The sequence below is a fragment of the Portunus trituberculatus genome, chromosome 13 (genome assembly GCF_017591435.1).
Source record: "Portunus trituberculatus isolate SZX2019 chromosome 13, ASM1759143v1, whole genome shotgun sequence".
NCBI lineage: Eukaryota > Metazoa > Arthropoda > Malacostraca > Decapoda > Portunidae > Portunus > Portunus trituberculatus.
The window spans coordinates 5,846,781-5,868,414 of record NC_059267.1 but is presented as its reverse complement, the minus strand read 5'-3'; the positions used below and the strand labels follow the sequence as shown (position 1 = coordinate 5,868,414).

The 21,634-nt window shown below is 38.2% G+C and overlaps 2 protein-coding genes across 2 annotated transcripts; one reads left to right on the top strand and one right to left on the bottom strand.

The window, feature by feature from the left end:
* Nucleotides 1-494: 494 nt before the first annotated feature.
* LOC123503115 (seminal metalloprotease 1-like) lies at nt 495-11,285 on the bottom strand. The gene is given in 13 exon segments (XM_045252542.1): nt 495-990; nt 2,277-2,366; nt 2,717-2,850; nt 3,199-3,298; nt 4,644-4,799; nt 4,802-4,858; nt 5,206-5,308; nt 6,973-7,004; nt 7,346-7,391; nt 8,226-8,321; nt 10,541-10,715; nt 10,895-11,058; nt 11,143-11,285. Coding segments are annotated over 12 exon segments (1,218 nt in total). The 5' UTR covers nt 10,960-11,058; nt 11,143-11,285; the 3' UTR covers nt 495-826.
* A 696-nt stretch (nt 11,286-11,981) lies between these two features.
* LOC123503116 (THO complex subunit 4-like) lies at nt 11,982-17,611 on the top strand. Its single transcript, XM_045252543.1, has 5 exons — nt 11,982-12,286; nt 13,249-13,389; nt 14,224-14,482; nt 15,742-15,906; nt 17,270-17,611. The coding sequence occupies exons 1-4, from the start codon at nt 12,044-12,046 to the stop codon at nt 15,903-15,905; spliced, it is 807 nt and encodes a 268-aa protein (XP_045108478.1). The 5' UTR covers nt 11,982-12,043; the 3' UTR covers nt 15,906; nt 17,270-17,611.
* Nucleotides 17,612-21,634: the final 4,023 nt, after the last annotated feature.

Below are 21,634 nucleotides of genomic sequence, written 5' to 3'. Positions count from 1 at the left end.
TTGATAAACACTGCAGGTAGACTTTAAGCCCTTAAGTACCATGACGTGTTTCCATATTCATTCTGCTTACTATTTGGTGATTTCATACAGAAGAAACTTATAGGAGGATTAAAATGGTGAAGACTTTGACCATTAATCTTCTGCTCTACATTGATCTTTCCTAATGTCAATAAAACAGTCTAATCTCACACAAATTTCAAGGTAAAAATGTGTACCGTACTGAAGGGGGTTAAAATGCTTCAAAAACCAGCTACCCAACACTGGACCCCCCCAACATTTTTCAGGAATCACCCACGAACACAGAAATAAAATACACTAAACATTCTACATAGTAAAGATTTCGAGATAACATTACTTAGAGACAAATATTAAACTAGAGATAAAAAAAAATGAAATTAATAAAAGATAAACAGCTTTAACCATTTCAGTACCATTTATATATTCATTGTGCTTATTATTTGATGAATCTATACAGCTTCAGATACTTACGGGAAGATGAAAATAGTGAGGACTGTAGCCATTAATCTCCTGACCTCCATTGACCCTTCCTAATGTAATAGAATTGTCTACTAATGCCTAAAACTCAAGGTAAAAATGCATTCTAGTACTGAAGGAGTTAAACCCTGGAGGGCAAACATGACACAAATATTAAACTAACCAAAAACACATGACAGTGACGAGGGAGGAATACAGAGCTAACCTTTACTTAAACTACTAAAATAACTACAACAATATACACCTGAAAAAAAGAAAAAAAAAATATGGTACCAATATTAACTCACAAGAAGAGAAGTGAAGTGAAGCAGTGAAGAGTGAAACAGAGACACTAAACACTAGTGAGGTTGGTGCAGTTGGCAGTGATGGGATATTCACAGCGGTTGTAGTCCAGACTGAAGTGAAGACCAGAGGGGCAGTTCATGACATATGGGAAGGTGTTGGAGCAGGAAATGTACTTGGAACAGTCCCCGGGGTATCTGAACAGCTTGTTGTCTGATGGAAAAAGATGAAACAAAATAAAAGATTAAATAAGATAAGAAAATTAGGAAAGAAAAACAGAGAAAAGGATCAAGTACTATACACAAAGGTACTTGAAGAGCTTGTTGTCTGAAGAAAAATAGACAAAAAAAAAAAAAGGATAAGAAATAAAATAAGATGAGAAAATTTGGGATTGAAAAAAGTAGATGAAGATAAACTAAATGGGATAAGAAAGGAAGGGAACACAAACAAAGAAAAAGAAGAAGTACTATACACCAAGGTACCAGAAGGAAGATGAAAAGATAAGAAAGGAAATAATATAAGAAAACAGGGGAAGAAAAACAAGGAAAAGGAACAAGGAACACAAAGATACCTGAAGAGCTTGTTGCCTAGAAAACTAAAAAACAAAACAGAATAAGAAAAATATGAAAAATAATCAAGAATAGAAGAAAACCTGGTGTCTAAAAAAAAAATAGAGAAAATAAAATAAGAAAGATAAAGAAAATGACAATATAGATAGAAGAAAACAAGCTGTCTGAAAAATAAAAACAAAACAAGATGAGAGAGATAAGATAAAGAAAGAAAGCTGCAGACATAAAAAATAAAGAAAAAAACAAACTAAAGGAACAATAAATATACAAAGGTTTTCAATCCCACACCCGCTACTGGGATGAAGGGAAGGAAAGGAGAGGCAATGAAAAGATAAGCAAAAGAGAAGGAAAAGAGAAGAAGGAAAAAGAGAAGGAAAAGAGAAGGAAAGAAGAAAGATAAGGAAAGATAAGGAAAAGAGAAGGAAAAGAGAAGGAAAGAGAAGAAAAAGAGAAGGAAAACAACAAATAGATAAGGAAAAGAAAGAAAAGAGAAGGAAAAAAGAAGAAAAGAGAAGGAAAAGAGAAGGAAAAGACAAAGAAAAGAGAAGAGAAGAAAAGAGAAGGAAAAGAGAAATGAAATGGAAGAGAATGAAAAGAGAAGGAAAAGATGAGAAGAGAAGAAAAGAGATGAAAAGAGAAGGAAAAGACAAGGAAAAGAGGACACAGAAGTGAATGAAAAAAGAAAACAAGGAAAAGAAAATAAAAAGGCAAAAATAGACACGCAAAGACAAGGAAAAGAGACGGAATGAAAGAAAATAAGAAAATATAGAAGTTTATGATCACTAAGGGAAGATGTTAAGAGCAAAAAAAATATATACTTAAAACAGTTATCTGAGTAGCTGGAAAGCAAGCTATCTGAAGGAGACACTGTACAGGGATTGAATAATTGTAAGGCAGGGAACTAAGAAGACAGGGACAGTGGGTGCTTACTTGCTGTCTCAGTCTTGCACACTTCACAGCTGTAGATTTTCCTCAGCCTTTGTTTGTCTAGTGGGGTCAGCATGCTCCTCTGTCCTAAGTCTGTAAGTAGTAGTAGCAGTGGTGGTAGTGGTAGTACTGGTGGTGGTGGTGGTGGTGGTATATATTATGGTATAGTAGTAGTAGTAGTAGTAGTAATTTTGTTTTTAGTTTTCCTCGTATTTATTTGATATGATAGATAGATAACTCTCTCTCTCTCTCTCTCTCTCTCTCTCTCTCTCTCTCTCTCTCTCTCTCTCTCAACCATCAATTTTCCATCCTTTTCTCTTCCCATCTCACCTCTTCTTACTCTATTTTTTTCCTATTTACTCTTTATCCACAGTTTCAAGTGCATAATATTTCCATAACCTACTCTAATTAACTCTCTCTCTCTCTCTCTCTCTCTCTCTCACCCTGGCCTCCGTCTTTCCTCCAGATGACAGGCTTGGAGGTGTCAATGTTCACTCTGTCGTCGTACATGTCTGTGGCGTGCATCAGGCTCAGGTAGTCGTAGGCAAGCTGCTCGTCCTTCACTGGGTCTTTGGGCCTGTTGGTGGTGGTGGTGGTGGTGGTGAGGATAATAAAGAAAAATATAGGAACAATATGAAAAACAACAGAAATAAAAAGCAGAAAGAGAAAAGATGACAACAACAACATCAAAGAAAAGGAAAAACTAACAGACAAACAAAAAAAACGAAAAAGAAAATTAACCCGGGAAAAAATGAAAATAAAAAAAGGACATAAGGAAAAAAATATATATATAAAAATGAAGAAACAACCAAAAATACAAACACTAAAATAAACAAAAAAAAAAAAGAAGGGAAAAACAAAACGAAAAAAAAAAGGATAAAATAATAATAATAAAAATAATAATAAAAATAGACAACTGACGTACGTGTATTTCTTGAAGTAAGGCTTGGCGGCATCCTGGATGTTGCCAAAGTCAATTACCACATAGTCATCTCGGTCTGGTCTGTTGTGCTCATGTCCGAACCCTGAAGAGAGAGAGAGAGAGAGAGAGAGAGAGAGAGAGAGAGAGAGAGAGAGAGAGAGAGAGAGAGAGAGAGAGAGAGAGAGAGAGAGAGAGAGAGAGAGAGAGAGAGAGAGAGAGAGAGAGAGAGAGAGAGAGAGAGAGAGAGAGAGAGAAAGAAAAACGAAAAAAGAAAGAAAGAAAGAAAGAGACAAATCGTTCATTCTTCTAATCTTATTCATTCACACCTCAAATTTCCTACATTTTGAAACATTTTTCATCTGACACTGACTGGATAACTGCAAAAATATTCTATCTATCTAACCATCCAACTATCTATCAAGCCAATCATCCCTTCAACCACCCATCAAACCATACAACCATCCATTAACCCCTTCACTACTGGGACACATTTTCACCTTGAGATTTGTGTACAATTAGACCATTTTACTGACATTATGAAGGGGTCTATGAAGGTCAGAAGATTAATGGCCAGTCTTCACTATTTTAACACGCCACATGAGTTTCTGAATCTGTATAAAATCATCAAATAGTAAGCAGAATGAATATGGAAATGTGTAATGGTACTGAAAGGGTTAATGATCTAAGGATTCGAGAAAAAAGAAATAGTGTTTGAAATATAGAAAGAGAGAGAAAGTCAGAGGAGCATTGAACCCCTTCAGTACTAGGACGTATTTTTAATTTGAGATTTGTGTACAATTAGACCATTTTCTTGACATTAGGAAGTCTATGGAGGTCAGAAGATTAATGGCCACAGTCTTCACTATTTTAGCCTCTTCAGTACTAGGACGTATTTTTAATTTGAGATTTGTGTACAATAAGACCATTTTCTTGACATTAGGAAAGGTCTATGGAGGTCAGAAGATTAATGGCCACAGTCTTCTCTATTTTAGCCTCTTCAGTACTAGGACGCATTTTTAATTTGAGATTTGTGTACAATTAGACCCTTTTATTGACATTAGGAAGGGTCTATGGAGGTCAGAAGATTAATGGCCACAGTCTTCACTATTTTAGCCTCTTCAGTACTAGGACGCATTTTTAATTTGAGATTTGTGTACAATAAGACCATTTTATTGACATTAGGAAGGGTCTATGGAGGTCAGAAGATTAATGGCCACAGTCTTCACTATTCTAATCCCCCACATAAATTTCTGAAGCTGTATAAAATCACCAAATAGTAAGCAGAAAATAGTAGTGAAAGGGTTAACTTATTGGCTACAGTCTTCACTATTTTAACCCCCCTCAAGAGTTTCTGAAGCTGTATAAAATCACCAAGCAGTAAGCAGAATGAATATGGAAACACGTCATGGTACTGAAGGGGTTAAACCATCCAATCCATACATCCTTACCCAGTGCATGCATCAGTTCGTGCATAACTGACCCCCTATGTATGGTTTCAGCCACCACTGTAAGGTTCTGAGCGCCCCCCTGCCGTCCAAAGTGAGAAGAGTAATCGCTGCCAAGACGGATGGATACGTGGTCCACATCTGAGCGAGAGGCGCGGCGAGAGTGACACAGCCTTCAGTGTTGATCTCATCCACCGCAGAGAGAATTAAATCCCTCACTGCAGGATTAGAGGATTATGAATAGTATTAATTACCTTAGATCGTTAGGTTAAATTAGATTACCTAGATTGGATTAGATTAGGTTAGGTTAGGTTAGGTACAGAGATTCTTTACTTAATTCATTCACTTGTTTATCTATTTACTTATTCATTCACGTCTTCTTAAAATTTATAGAGATTTTTTTACTTGATTCATTTACTTTAATTGACATAAGAAAATTAAGAAAATAAAATAACAACTTTACATTTACTTATCAATTTTTTCTTGAAGTTTACAGAAATCTATTACTTCATTCATTTACTCATTTACTATCCATTATTTCTCTTAATTTCCGCTGCAGCCTCACCGTACGGATTGTTCTCTGTGTCAAAAGCAAGTTCGTACAGCAGCCGACCCCCCGGCCAGAGTCTGTGGTTGTCCCTCACTGCCATCTTGTTCTGCACCTGTTCCTGATGGTGGTGGTGGTGATGGTGGTGGTAGGAATAATTATAGTAGTACTGGTAGTGGTAGTATTTTCTCTCTCTCTCTCTCTTTCTCTCTAACTTCATTAAATCTTCTCTCCTTTTTCCTCTCTTCTTTCTACCTTTTGTATTTCCTCCTTCTCTCTTTTTTTTCTTCCTTCCTCTCTCTCTCTCTCTCTCTCTGAATTAATTCTTGTCCTTTTACCTCCTCCTCCTCCTCTATCTCTCTTTCTCTGTTCCTTTTTTTCCCTTTTATCTCTCTGTCCATTCTTTCTCATTTTCTTTCTTTCTCCCTTTTTCTTTCTTCCTCCCTTCCTTTCTTCCTCCTCTTGCTGTTCCTTCTTTATCTCTCTTCCTTCTTTCTTCATCCATTCCTCTACTGATTCTTCCTCTTTTTTATTTCTCTCCATTCATTCTCATCTTCTTTCCTCTTCTTCTACCTCTCTTCCTTCCTTCTTTCTTTCTCCATTCCTCCTCCTTCTCTTATCATTCTCCCTTTTATTTCTTTCCATTTATTCTCATCCACTTTCTTCCTCTTCTATCTCTTCCTTCCTTCCTTCCTTCTTTCTTTCTTCCTCCATTCCTCCTACTCATTCTGCTATTACTTCCTCTTTTTTCTCCCCCCTTTCTCTACAATCTTATACAACACTGCTATACCCTCTCTCTCTCTCTCTCTCTCTCTGGGAAGGTTGACAGCATCACATCTGTCACCTGTCCAGCTTAGATAACACTCAAAGGAAAGGTGAGTGTGTTATCTTGTCTTTGTCGGAATAAGTGTGTGTGTGTGTGTGTGTGTGTGTGTGTGTGTGTGTGTGTGTGTGTGTGTGTGTGTGTGTGTGTGTGTGTGTGTGTGTGTGTGTGTGTGTGTGTGTGTGGTAGTGGTAGTAGTAGTAGTAGTAGTAGTAGTAGTAGTAGTAGTAGTAGTAGTAGTAGTAGTAGTAGTACTAGTAGTAGTAGTAGTAGTAGGTTAATGATGATAGTATTAATAATGATAAGAAGAAGAAGAAGAAGAAGAAGAAGAAGAAGAAGAAGAAGAAAAAGAACAAAAAGAACAAGAACAGTAACAAGAACAACAATAGAAAGAAACAAAAAGAAAACACGATAAAAATGAAAAAAGGAAGACAAAGAGGAGGACAAGATAAGAAACACACAAATAAACACACACACAAAAAAAAAATAAAATAAAATAAATAAATAATAAAAAGAAAAAAAAAACAAACATCAAAATAAGGAAACATTTTCTTTAATATCACCGACTCTTTTCATCTCCCCGCCTCTCTCTCTCTCTCTCTCTCTCTCTCTCTCTCTCTCTCTCTCACGTGTCATTCTCTCTCTCTCTCTCTCTCTCTCATTTTAATCTCCTATCAGCCAGAGAAAGGGTTGAAATAGGCTGTGATAAAGACATAGGCCTAACAAAACTAGTACCTTATCTCACCTCACCACACCTTACCTGGAGCACCTCTCTAATTAAGCCAGGTGTTTCAGGTTATATTAGTTAAGCTTTGAGTTTAATTAAGGGCAAGTGTAAGATCAAATTGCTATACATACACACACACATACACACACACACACACACACACACACACACACACACACACACACACACACACACACACACACACACACACACACACACACACACACACACTAACCTTGTCTGGGAGAATATCAGCTTCAAGATAAACTGAAAGGAAGAAAGCAATAATGAAAGAATAGGAATATGCTCACTTGCTCTCTCTCTCTCTCTCTCTCTCTCTCTGGTAAATCACTGACACACACAAACACACACACACACATACAACACTTTATAAACTCAAATAAAACCAAAATACACATCACAATAACACAAAAAACAGCAAAAATCCATATAAACAAATATTTCTAAGTGAACATGAGGTGAAAATGACAAAAATTGCTTATAAACTGAAGGAAAACTGATTATAAATACTGGTGGTGGTGGTGGTGGTGGTGGTGGTGTAGAGGATGGTTGATGTTACCTGGGTGTAAAATTAACGAGTTTCTCACCTGATTTCTCATCCAGTGCAATGATATGAGGGTCTCTCGGGGCAGCCTGTTGAGAAATGCAGAAAGAGATGAGTAACTAGTAATGATAAGTAGTAGTAGTAGTGGTAGTAGTAGTAGTAGTAGTAGTAGTAGTAGTAGTAGTAGTAGTAGTAGTAGTAGTAGTAGTAGTAGTAGTAGTAGTAGTAGTAGTAGTAGTAGTAGTAGTAGTAGTAGTAGTAGTAGTAGTAGTAGTAGTAGTAGTAGTAGTTCATCTATCAATGTTTAATCTTTTCATTCTCTCTCTCTTTTCATCTCATATTTCTTAACCTCATTAGTTTCTTTTCTCTCTCTCTCTCTCTCCCTCTGTCTTACACTTCAATCTTTCAATTCTCTCATATTATCTTTCAAATTCACATATCATAACACTTTAATTCTCTCTCTCTCTCTCTCTCTCTCTCTCTAAATCTTTAATTTCTATCACATTATCTCTCAATCTTACATATCATAACATTTTAATTCTCTCTCTCTCAATCTTTTAATTCTCTCACACTCTCTCTTAATCTCACATCGCATAAACCCTTAATTCTTCACTATTCTCTCTCTCTCTCTCTCACATGACATAAACTCTCAATTCCCCAGTATTCTCTCAGCCTCACACCTCACCCACCACCACCAACATTTTGCAACACACCACCACAATTCAAAGCACTGATAGAAGAAACCAAGACAGTGGTATACAAAATGAAGAAAGAGAGAATGGCAAAGGAAAAATACTCAAGAAAACCAAATAAACTGAAAACTGACCAGGAATAGTATAGGTCACAAGGGAAAGACCATCAGGGAAACGCAGACACAAAGATAAAGTTTTCTAAATGACACCCACACTGACACGAGCACTTACCGAGCACAGTGCCACAAGGGCCAGGAGGAGGAGCAGCCTTGGCATCATACTGGCACTACTGGATGGCACTCTCTCTCTTCTGGTGCTGGGGTGAGCCTGGAAAATTATGTGTGAGTGTAAATTTTTTTTTTTTTTTTTTTTGTGGTATAATTTAAATATGGTTTTATTTTAATGTTTATAAGTTCATTTTCATTTTATCTGCGAATGTACTTAGGTGTTAATTGGTGTGTTTATTTACCTATTTGAGCTCGTCTTGTGTGTTAGTGTGTTAGTGTGTGTGTGTGTGTCCTAGCCAGGCTGTCTTCACACTGACTGTCCTGATGATCTGTTCCTCTTACCTCACCTCTTGCCTCCCTCTCCTCTCCTCCCTTCCGTTACTCTCCCTCCATCTCCCCCTCTCCTTCACTACTCCATGCCTCCCCCCTTTTCCTTCCCTTATCCTCTTCTCCCTCCCACTAACTCTTTTTCTTATCTCTCCCTGTCCTTTCCTTCCCCACTCCTATTTTCTTTTCTCTCCTATTTCTTTGCCGTATCTCCCTCCTACTCCTCCTTCTCCACCTTCTCTCTCTCTCTCTCTCTCTCTCTCTCTCTCTCTAAATTTCTTGGAATGATTAGGTAGATTTTGCAAGAGAGAGAGAGAGAGAGAGAGAGAGAGAGAGAGAGAGAGAGAGAGAGAGAGAGAGAGAGAGAGAGAGAGAGAGAGAGAGAGAGAGAGAGAGAGAGAGAGAGAGAGAGAGAGAGAGAGAGAGAGAGAGAGAGAGAGAGAGAGAGAGATAAGCCTTGATGTCAGGAACAGGTGGAGAGAACAAGACAAGATGACCCTCAAGATTGAAAGAAAAAAAAAAAAAAAAAAAAAAAAAAAGGAAAAGAAAAAAGAAGATAACAACAGGTGGTGGAGATAAGATAAGAAAGGAGAGAGGGAGAGGAACCATCGTCTGATACCTTCACCTTTTAAGAGTTCATTTCCTTCGTTATTTTGATTACGAGTTAAGATTTCTGCACCTATCACCAAGACACCTGATTATGGCCCTCCTTTCGTGACTTCCGTTGTGGGGTGAGGTACAGCCTGGCACCAAATCAAGTCTATTTTTGATGCACCAGGCTATGATGTGATGGATGGTAAGTAGCTGATAGTAACAGTAGTAGAGTAATAGTAGTGATGGTAGTAGTGATGGTAAGAGACAATATAACACACATTTACCTCTCAAACAATGAATAGTGAGAAAAAAAACGAGTGAGGTGAAGGTTTGTAAAGTTGATAGTAATAGTAGTAGTAGAGTAATAGTAGTGATGGTAATAGAGAAATGACACTATAACACACATATTTACCTATCAAGCAATGAATAGTTAGAAAAAAAACATGAGTGAAGTGAAGGACAGTAAAGTTGATAGTAATAATAGTAGAAAAATAGTAGTAATAGTAGAAGTAGAGATGGTAGTAGAGGAATTAAACTATAACAAACATTTCCCACTCAAGTAATGAATAGTCAGGGAAAACAAAGGTAAAATGAAGGAAGGCAAAGTTGATAGTAATAGTAATAGTGTAGTAGTAGTAAAATTAATGGTGGTAACAGATGAGGAAGACTATGAAGCACACTGACCACTCAAAGACCATGAGAGTAATGAATAGTGACAATATATGGAGTGGAATGAATTACTTAAGTTATTAGAAGATTGAAAAAAAGTATATTTGGCCATGACGTAAGAAAATAAGACCAGGATGTATTTATCAACTGAATTATTTATTTTTCTATTTGATTACTAATCACTCAATCAACGCACCTATTTTGAAATAACAAATAAATCAAATGTTTTATCTAATTTTCCATCTGTCTATCAATGTCTTCTTTTCTTTTGAACTAAACAAACTAGAAATGTAAAAACAACATCCTTACAAACCTGTGTCACTTTTTGAACTAAACAAATTAGACTTGAAAAAAAAACATCCTTGAAAAGCCTGTGTTACTTTAAATAAAATACTCTTAAATAATATCCTTTATATAAAATACTCTTGGAAACCTGTGTCACCTCAACTTTCAGCCTTTAAAGCAGAGGTTATTAACCCTTTTGTGGTTAGTAACCCCTTGAGTTATAAGACCTTATATCCAAATCCCACGTAATCTGACATCAAACAGAGAGTTAATATAGTGACTGACACTAACTCAATATGCAATGGTACTGCAAAGGATAGCCATAGATCAGCCATCAAAGTACCCCTGGAAATCTTGTGAACCATTGTTGTAGAGAAGCATTCCTGAATATTGTCTTATAAACTGAAGCAACATAAAGGAACATGACAAAGCACCTCCACCCACACAGGTGCTGAGACGAAAGGCAGCGCAGGAATGGACTGGCGGCAAGTGGATGAAGGAGGAGTGGAAGGGGTGGTTAGGCTGCATTAGGAGACAGCAGTAGTGTTGGTGGTGGTGGTGGTCTTCTTGTTGAAGGGTGGGAGCTGCAGAAGTCTTGTCACTCCCACTCCTCCCAGCACTGCAAGGGAGGGATGCGTCAGAATACTCTTTGCATGTTTTTTTTTTTTTTTTTTTTTGAGACCGGTCAGTTTGCAGTTTGACCCAACCCTGGAATCTGTGAAGTGAATTGTGCTTTACTGGTGAGAAATGTAGTGTAATGATTGATGGTATACGTCACACACACAAACACACACTCACCGCCAGCAAAGAGCATAGTGACGAGCCTTCCAGTGGGGTGTGTGTTGCGGGCGCCGTGGTACCATACATATAGGGACGCCCCAGGCATCCCCCGCCCCCCACCAGCCGGCACCCCAGGCAGTCCTTCTCCTCACCCTCCCTTGCCCCTGCCGACGCCATGCCCTCTGCGGGGGAGTAGTAGTAGTCATAAAATTCACATAAATATACAGACATTATATTCTAAAGCATTTACATGGCAACTGTCTTACCCTGGGGTGTCTGACTGTCAGATTAGGTTGGAGGTGGTGTGGTTTGTTTTCTCTCAAAGTATCCAAGTAAGTCAGTGAATGAGTGAGTCAGTGAGTAAGGAAGGAGGAATGGAAGAGCGAGGCACGGTGGGTTTGTTTACATCGCGCAGAAAACCAAAGGATTACACATATAAAAAACAACAACATTATATCAAACATAAGTGTTATAAGATACATTAAGCCCTAGCCTCATTTAATATAGGTATCTGAAAATATTTACTGATGAGTGTGTATATTTTTTCAATTGTTTGATGGAATTGTATAAAATTATTTTTTCTAATAAATCTAAGCAATAATAATATACAGTGAATTTAATAAAAAATATGTCAAAAAATATTGATTAGATTATTTCATATAATTTGTGTTTTGATATAACATGTTAACAATTTCATAAAATGATGTCACCGGATGAACTTTATTTTGTCCGAAAACTTTGATATGGACTTGATTTTCATCCTATTTATCGCAAGCAAAAAAACTTTCTCTGCACAAAATAGATAATTAAAAGTTGGAAAAATCTTTTTGTTTATAATAGTACACTAAAATACAACTAAAAGCTTAAAAAACTGAGTATAGTGACCATATGTGAAGAAATTTTCTTTACGAAATAACAAACCCTCACTCAATGGAACAACACAAGGGGTACAAAAAAACAAGAAATAATTAAAGAACACTTTTTACTGTATAGAATTACTAAAACAAAGAATATCAACAAGGAATCATATAATAACACGTGAGAGGTGGTGGCCAGGAAGCAGGAATCGGGAGAGAGTGAGGAGGCGGACGCGGTGCATTGTGGGTCCTCAGTTTGTGTGACGCCTGGCGAGGTGAAGGACGCGCCATCAGCCCATCACTGCACAAAATGGTGAACAAGATGGACATGAGCCTGGATGACATTATCAAGGCCAACAAGATCAAGGGCGGCCTGCGGAGAGGTGGAGGGGCTGCGGGGCGTGGGCGTGGGCGTGGAGGAGGAGGAGGAGGAGGTGGTGGTGGTGGTGCTGGCCGGGGCGTGAGGCGGGGCTTCGGGGCCGGGATGGGGCGCGGTAGACCCTCACCGGGGCAGCGACCACAAGGAGGCGGTAGGACCAATTTTGGACAAAGGGTAAGTGTGTGTATCGAGTTCTATTGTTTCTTTATTTTTTTTCTCCATTTTTTCCCATTTCCCCTCCATTTTTATTTCCAAGGACGCCATTTCATGTTTTCCGTTTTCTGTTGTGTATTTATATATTTATTTAGACCAAGGCTAAGTGTGTGTGTCGTAGTTTAATATCTTTTCTGCCATTTTTATACTTTTTCCCTCCATTTTTAATTCCAAGGGCTCCATTTCTTATTCTCCGTTTTCTGTTGTGTATTTATATTTACTTAGACAAAGGAGAATGCAAGGTTGGTTTCTCACATTTTCCCCGTCCATTTTGACTCTCATTCTGTCATTGTGTCGATTTCCCTGTTTATTTTTCAGATTTATTACTTATTTTTGTGGTAAAATGTGATTATGTAACGCAAATATTGACAACGGGTCCTTTATTTGCCATATATGGTCGTTATTCGCTTTAGATTTTCAGGAAATGCAAAAGTTTGGTCTAACCGGAACAACAAAACCTTAATCTAACTTAAAGCTAATCTAATTCCCTTTTTGGCGCGATGTGTTGACTTTTTAAAGCATCAATACGAGTCAGGAACAGTCGAGTGTGCCAAAACAAACTTGCTAGACGTGAAGTACAGTTAGATACTATTATCACCACAACATGCAGTCTGTGCCATGTGCGCTGCTGACGAAGGAACGATAGTAAACATTAACTGGTTATTATTTGGCTAATTTTGTCGGTTCTAAGGTGACTGGCAACTGAGTGGGCCTTTGTTTTTTTTTCTCTCTCTCTCACTATGTTTGTTGCCCTTGCCCAGTCCTCCTCTCTTGCATAAAAAAGAATGAATACATAAATAAGGTTAAGTACTGATGACGAGGTCGCTGTGCGACTGATACAGGATAACCTAGATGGGTCCTGGTGGCCCTTTGTTATCCTATTATTTATGTTCATGTTATGTTAATGTGTGGTTTCCTTGCAGGGCAATGTTGATGGTCGGTGGAGCCACGATTTGTACCAAGGTGGAGGCGGCGGCGGCGGTGGCGGTCTGCGGCAAATGTCCGGACCATCCAAGCTTCTCATCTCCAACCTGGACTTCGGCGTGTCAGATTCAGACATTCACGTGAGTTGATTTATTTATTTATTTATTTATTTATTTATTTATTTATTTATTTATTTTTTTTTTTTGGTGTGTGTGTGTGTGTGTTCTTTGTGTTCTTTTATGTTACACTTTGGAATAATGCAAGAAAGTAGTTGTTTATTTATTTCATTTTATTCATTTTTTTCGTATGCATGTTCTTTGTGTTCCTTTATTTACTTTTTTTGGGATAATGCAGGAAAATACTGTTTATTTATTCATCTATTTTTATTTTTTGTTTATTTATTTTTGTTTATTCTTTTTTAGTATGTGTGTTCTTTAATGTTATACTTTTTGGAATGCTGGGAAGTAATTTTTTTTATTTTGTTTTTTATTTGCTTCTTTGTGGATGTGTTCTTAATTACACTTTTTCAATATTAGAAGTACTGTTGTTTATTATTTATTTATTTATTTTATTTTATTTATTTATTTTCTGTTGAATATTGAATTAAGTCTGTATTTGTGTGTTCTTACAAGTGACAAGGATTTATTAAGGAAAAAATCCATGTTAGGAAATTATACTGGTGATGTGTGTTAGGTCTGCATTCGGAAATCCTTTGCTCCCTCACCACAACTATTTTCCAAAGCCACAGAGATGATTAGCAGGGTTTTCAAGAGTGTTTCTCCAGTTGATAATGGAATCTTGTCACTCTGCCTGTAGAAATGTAATACACAGCAATCTTAAATGAATCCTTTTGAAGTATTGGAGGTGAGGTGCACAAGTGTTTGAAGATACAAGCCTTTTGGTGTTGTGTGTGTTAGTGTGACTTTTTTGGTGGTGATGTATGTTAGTGTGACATTTCTGGTGTTGTGTTGCAGGAACTGTTTGGAGAGTTTGGCGCCATGAGGAATGCAGCAGTTCACTACGACCGTTCAGGGCGGTCGCTGGGCACCGCTCATGTGGTGTTTGAGAGGCAAGCTGATGCCAGCAAGGCCATCAAGCAGTACAACGGTGTGCTGCTGGACGGGCGGGCCATGAACATCACCATCGAGGGCGGCAACACGTCAGGCCGCCTCACCACAGCAGCACCGGTCAAGAGGCTTCAGGGAGGACCCAAACCTGTGGGAGGAGGCTATGGTGAGTGTGTGTGTGTGTGTGTGTGTGTGTGCGTGCGTGCGTGCGTGCACCAGTGTGAAGTGCTACAAAGAATCAGCTTACTAATAGAGCCAAGCATATTACACCCATAGAAATCTTAACCCTTAAACGGAAACACCCAATTTCACTTGCGGTAATTGTGACATGTTTCCATTTGGACCCACTGCAAAAATATTGCAAGAAAAATGTATGGATTATTTTTATTGGGTTACACTTGATCAGATTTCAAAAAGAAAACATCTTGTCAGGCTATGAAAGTAAAAACATTCAATTTTATGTTCATATTTAATTTTCACGATTTATCTTAAAAAAGTAAATAGAAAAGAAAGTGACTTTGGATTATGGCATATAAATAAAAATTCTTTGGAAAGAAGAATAAGAAAATTGCATTTTCTCTAAGTAAAATGATTGCTCTTTCTAAGAAATAGTGGATAATTCCAAATTGAGGTGCTGAGACCAGATGAAAATGAACAATTTTTGTTTCTCATTTTGATAATAAAAATTTAGATAAACAAATAAACAGAACATGCATACCCACAACATGGTTATCATGATAACTTTTGCTTGGACATATTACTGGAACCATTATCTGAAAATTATTTATAAATTGTATGCTCTCCATCCCAGTTGTGGTGCTCTGTCTCAACAAAAGAAAGGTGATTCCTGAATATGTAATTTTCTTTAAATAACCAAGTCAGCTATGACTGGCACATAGACTTTAGTGAATGTTATTGCACCAGTGGGATGTACAGCTTCCTCAGCCCTACAGCTGCTGTGTTCTCTCAACAGGATGCAACATGTCAACTTTTCCTATGAAAGAAACCAGACTAAAAAATAGTTAAAACTATTACATACTTGTAGAAAGGAAGAATAGGTGTACCAGGACTCTTGATCAAATCCCAGCAAACATGTTTAGCGTGAGTTAGAGGTATTATATCCCTGTATATCACATATAAAGGCCTATAAACAATGTTTTCTCCTCTATGTATGTTCATGAGTTAATATTTCATAAACGGACCTTGTGGGTCCACCTGGCATCACAGCCTTTATCTAGGAAGGAAAGAGCATGGCGTGCTTTTTCAAAACCACTAACTTGTGACTCCAGGTGGAGTCATGTTCCTGTTTAAGGGTTAAATCTTGATCTAAGTTCTTGTGTAGTGGTGCTGTGTGTGTGTGTGTGTGTGTTTTGTGTTGTGTGTGTGTGTTGTGCTGCAGCCTAATGTTCCTTATGTGTCTTGCAGGAGGTGGCCGGGGCAGCAGAGGCATGCGAGGCAACACAAGGGGAAGAGGAGGAGGAGGCGGCCGGGGGGGCAGAGGCTTTGGGCGGGGGGCAAGGGCCAAGGTGCCCACTGCTGAAGAGTTGGATGCCGAGCTAGACGCCTATGTCAACCAGGTCAACAAGTGAGGTAATTGGTGGCCGGCAGTGGAGGCCTTCATCATCATCATCATCAGGGTAGTGTAAACTGCCAACTGCTGCCTCTTGTCGGCTGTTGTGCTGCGGGGGCCTGGAGTCCGGGCCCTGTCGGGGTATCGTGGGAGGGGGATTTTTGTAGTGCAGTGTGCGAGGGACGTCAGTGTAGCAGGTGGAGACGATGGCGACAGTGATGACTCAAAGGACAGAGTGAAAATGATTGAAATGTGAAATGATTGAAATGTTAGCGCAGTAATTGATTGAATGAGTGCGGTGACCTAACGAGTCCCTGGTCGCCCAATCCAGACAGTCAGTGACATCCACATTAAAGAGTGGTGCCGTGACGTGCCTGCTGTGCCGTACTGTGACACAGAGGAGGTGCAGCAACACACAACACAACACACCATCATCCAAGAAAGAAAACGGGGAAAGAGAAGAAACATCATGTCACAATACCCAAATAAAGAATAAAGAAGGGGATAAGAAAATAAAGGGAAAAACAAACAAATCCAGCATCAGGCAACACACCAGACTCACCTTCACATTGTCACCAGTCACCGAGTTCAAGCTTTCACCCAAACACTCAAGACTGATCAATACTTCAAGTGTCAAACAAGATTCATCAAATTGAAGAACGACAACCATTTGCAAAAGAATAATAAAAATAAGTAAATAAGAAAGATCAGTGATAAAATTTAATGATAAAGACTAAATTGAATGAGTCCATCAGTGTTAAAATTCAGTGATCATTAAAACAATAGACAATTTGATATGTAAGCCTAAAAAATGTTTCTGTGCCTGCCTAGTGTTTTGCTTATGTACTAAAAAGTAATGAAAAAAAAAGAGGGACACTAATTTATTATGAAAAAGTCCAGCTGAAGTGAGAGGAAGAGAAAGAGGAGGAGGTTGAAGTCAGTAGTGAACTGCTCAATACCACTGAAAGCCTGCTGGTGGTGGTGATGGCGGTGAATGCTAGCGATGTACTTCACACTAATGCCTTGCTATGGAGGGCTGGAGGGCTGCCTGGCTGCAAGCGACGGAGGTTTGGTGGTGATAGAGGGTGAGGAGAGCACCAGTGGTAAGCTTGGGTCGGCGGGCACCCCTGCGACGGTTGTGGAGGCTAGTGTGGTGGTGCGGCTACAGGCAAACAGGCAAACGTCCAGACTCACGGATCCCACCTTCCTGCCTGCCACCACCCAAGTATTCTGTGTCATGTTCTTTTTTTGTCCTTTCCCTCACATGACATGCTTGCCGTTCTGTAAGTAAAGCACACACTCTTTAACTTATCACAGTGGAGATTGCTCATGTTGCTGCTATGTTGCTGGCCACACTGCTAAAGTCTGTTTCCTTTCCTGCAGGTGCCTGGCAGTGAGGAGGCTAAGGAGGGAGCCTCCAGGAAGCCACCAGGAACACAGAGCCACACGTGATCTTGATACACCCCAGGATGATAGAGTTATTATTTGTTTGCCCAACTAATGTACTAGCAATGTATGAGAATTTTAAGATGATATATATTGACCTGTAATTTTAAGACAAGGTGCATTCACTTCTCTCTTTTTTCTAAAGTGTGAGTCATTTCATTTCACATGTTTGCACCTGAACTGTTTAGACTTAAGTGTATTCATGTATGGAAGAAGTACAAGTATCCTCATGGTTAATGAATATATAGACATTTTGTGAATAAATATGTAAAAAATTCAGTTACTTGTTTCAGCTCCTTAATTTAATAAGATATTTGATTAGTTGAAAATGTAATATCAGAGAGAAGGAAAGTGCTGCATAACTTGCATATTTGTTAGCAGTAGTAGTAGGAGGAAGAAAAAGTAGTAAATAAGTTTGTTTTTATATAAAAAGCCCATTGAGGTAACATTTTCTAAAAAGTGAAAAGGGAAGGACTCCTTGGCTGGTAAGGGAGTTTTTTTTTTTTTTTTTTTTTTTTCCCAATTCTAAATTGAGTGAAAGATGTATGTGTAATGAGGTGCATGTAGTTTTGTATGGAAGAAGAGTTACGTTTGGAGGGCAGACTGTGACTGTCCCCTGTGTTGTGAGACAAAGGGAAACATTCAGAGGTGTCACAGCTGGCTCTAATGATTAGTTCACAGCACCCCATAAACCAGTGCTATTAGACCTTACTGGGAGTAATTATCAAGGCTATACCAAAACATCAAGTAACCATCTATAATACTTTCCAGCCTAAGCACACACACACACCAACCACCGTCAAACTATTATGTAGGACCCATTCTGAAACACTGCTATCCCACCATCAATGCTTTCAAAAGACTCCAGTTGAAGATACTCAAGTTTTAAAGAGTATTTTTAAGGTTCTGGTGATAGAGTGGCAAGATTTACAGTTTATAAAAAGGAAAAAATGTCTTGAAAACCCGTCTAGTTGTCTCTGTGGCCTTGCAAAATTGGCGTAGAGAGAGGGGAAGGCGTTTCTGGGCACTATAGTGGTCCCCCTTAGAAAACTGCATCATAGAAAACGTAACATCTACATGAGTTCCCCCCTTGCTTTCTGCCCCGCCCCGGCCAGCCTTCCCTTGTCCAATATGCAAATCGTCCTTAATGAAACAGCCGCCCCCACTACACCAGTCTCGTCGCCTCTAATCACTGGAAAATCTGAGGAACGTTGGCCTGGGATCGGTCCATTACACGCGGGGGAGGAAGGGATGGGAGAGGAGGGGAAGAGAGGAGAGGGAGGAGGCAAGAGATGGTTAGTGTGGCTGGGCTGAAGGTGTGTTGTGTGCAGGTGTGGGTGTGTTGTGGGTTTGTGTAAGTATATTAGTTTAAGGTAAGGGCTAAAAAGAGAGAGAGAGAGAGAGAGAGAGTTTCTACTGCCCCTTATCTAAAAACGAAGATGTCTATGGAAATATAAAGATAATAGATAAAAAAAGAGTAAATTATTGCAGGATGTGTGATTAAACAGTATAATTAATTTTTCCATAGTCTCATAAAAAAAATAAAAATGGAAAGACCGACAAACTTCACACACACACACACACACACACACACACACACACACACACAGGCACCTACCTACCACCCACTTTCCATTCCCCCGTTTTGTAGTAAGAGCATTTAAGGCCGTGTTTCTTGGGTTTAAGTGGCAAGTTTTCTCATTAGTTCCTTATTTTAGCACCTTCCTCCCGCGCGGCGCAAGGAATTGGTACCCCGTTATAGACACGAGAAGTCCTTTGTTTACAGCTGGCAGTAACTTGTACCAACGTGTTTATCCCTCGCTACTGGTGCTACTGCTATTATTTTTGTGGCCCTTCGCCCTCGCCAGTATCTTATAAGGCAGGAACAGTAGTAGCAGGTAAAAATATGCATTGTTTATTGTTTATATGGAAAGATAGAAGCTTGTAATGTGCTAGATGTTTAACCCCTTCAGTACCAGGACGCATTTTCATATTCATTCTTATTATTATTTGCAGATTTTATACAGCTTCAGAAACTTATGGGGGAATTGAAATAGTGAAGATTCCAACCATTAATTCTGACCTCCATACACCCTTCCTAATGTCAATAAAAACGTCTAATCGTATCCAAAACTCAAGGTAAAAAAGCGTCCTAGTACTGAATGGGGTTAAGACCAGATAAGGCAAATTTAGGCAAGGGTATAAGAATCAACCAAGGAAAGAATAGCATTAACAGGTGAGAAAATCATAATATACGTTGTTTTATGTTTATATGGAGAAATGAGGCTTGTAATATGCTGGATGTTTAAGACTAAATATTATAAGACAACTTAGAGGAAGGGTGTACGTATCAAACAAGACAGGAACAGCAGTAACAGGTGAGAATATACGTTGTTTTATGCTTATATGGAGAAATAAAGGCGTGTAATATGCTGGGTGTTACTGTGAAGGCTTCTTTAGGTATTAGAAGGCAAGTTTATTTAATTGTGTGTGTTGTTTCATGTCTATACAGGAAGATAAAGGCATGAAGTATATCAGGTATTGCTTTGGTGAATTTCATAGGTGTTGTGTAATGATCTTTGGTTATCACAGTGGCGAAGGCGAAGGTGTAACTATGAGAGAGAGAGAGAGAGAGATGAAAAATGATGAATAATAAACGATGAATATAAGTAGATTCGTAGAAGAAAGACGAAAAGAATTAAAGAAAACGTAGATAAACAGACAAATTAATTAATACAACATATACGTAAACAAAATAAAACAAATGCAGTAAACACAAATAAATTCCCCAACAAGAAAAGCAGAAAGAAAGAGAGAGAGAAAAAAAAAGAAAGAAAATAACAAAAGGGGATAGAGAAACAAACAAATAAAAAGTAAAAAAAGGAAAAGAGAAATAAAAAGATGAAAAAAATCAGATAGACAAACAAATAGAAAAATCAACACAAGTAGCAGACGAATTAATTAGCACAGCCAACACGTCACAGGTAACCATTTAAACAGCAGCACAGCACAGGTAACCCAATAAACCATAAGCCAGCACCATTAAAAAGACCATTACTGCTGTTTTATTATTTGCACACTAGCTATAAACTGTTGCAACTTAAAATCATCACCAAAAATAAATAAAAAAAAAAAAAAGAGGGGGGTTGGTGAAGGGGGGGGGAGTTAGAGTCAGTGGTGAAAATTGAGGTGATAAAAATTGATAGGAGATTCAGAGAGAGAGAGAGAGAGAGAGAGAGAGTGTGTGTGTGTGTGTGTGTGTGAGTGGATCCTGTCAAAATTATCCTCCAATGACGAGATAGGAACATTATTGGCAAGTATGTGATTGGTTGCCGAGGCGAGACTAACGACCAATCAGCGAAAGGGAAAATTTATGTTGAAAATAAAAAAAAGAAAAGAGGAAAAAGAAAAGAGGGATTAAAAGAAGTGAGAGATGAAATGGTAAATAGTTAGTTAGATTTAGAGTTAAGAGAAGAAAAATGGACGAAAATAAAAAAAAAGAAAAGAAGTGAGAATTGAAATGGTAAAGCAAATATTTATGATTTAGAGAAAATGGACGAAAAAAAAGAAAAAAAGAAAAGTGAGAGATGAAATGGTAAAGTTAGTCAGAGTTAAGAGATAAACGGATGAAAACAAACAAAAAAAGGAAATAAAGAAAAAGAAGAAGCGAGAGATAGAGATGGTTAAGTAGACTGTTATAATTAAGAGAAAAATGGGCGGAAAAAAAAAAAAAGCGAGAGATGGAATGGTAAAGTAAATTGTTCGTTCGAGTTAAGACTAAAAATGAACGAAAAGAAAAAAAAAAAAGAAAAAGAAAAGTGAGAGATGAAAAGGTCAAGCAAATAGTTCATGATCCTTTTCTAAAACACTCACGACTCACTAACACTGTTTCAAAAGGTTACAGTTAGAGGCACACAAGCTTTTCAGGGTGTTTATATAGTTGCTGTGACAAATTAACGTCATTTCTCGGTTATAATCCTCTTCAATATTGGGACACATTTTTACCTTGAGATTTGTATACGATTAGATAATTTGACTGACATTAGGAGGTCAGAAGATTAATGTCCAGAGTCTTCACTATTTTCATCCCCAAATAACTTTCTGAAGCTGTTTAAAATCACTAAATAGTAATCGGAATAGATATGAAAATGTGTTATGGTACTGAAGGGGTTAAACACTTCCACGACGCACTAACACTGTTTCAAAAGGTTACAGTTAGAGGCACACAAGTTTTTCAGGGTATTTTGATAGTTGTAGTGACAAATTAACCTCATTTCTCGGTTATTATCCTCTTCAATATTG

What these genes read in the sequence shown, in the direction of transcription:
- LOC123503116 (XM_045252543.1), top strand. Translation starts at nt 12,044, where the DNA reads ATGGTGAACAAGATGGACATGAGCCTGGATGACATTATCAAGGCCAAC. An exon ending in GGACCAATTTTGGACAAAGG is followed by an intron (nt 12,287 to 13,248) that starts GTAAGTGTGTGT and finishes GTTTCCTTGCAG; the next exon opens with GGCAATGTTGATGGTCGGTG. An exon ending in ACCTGTGGGAGGAGGCTATG is followed by an intron (nt 14,483 to 15,741) that starts GTGAGTGTGTGT and finishes TGTGTCTTGCAG; the next exon opens with GAGGTGGCCGGGGCAGCAGA.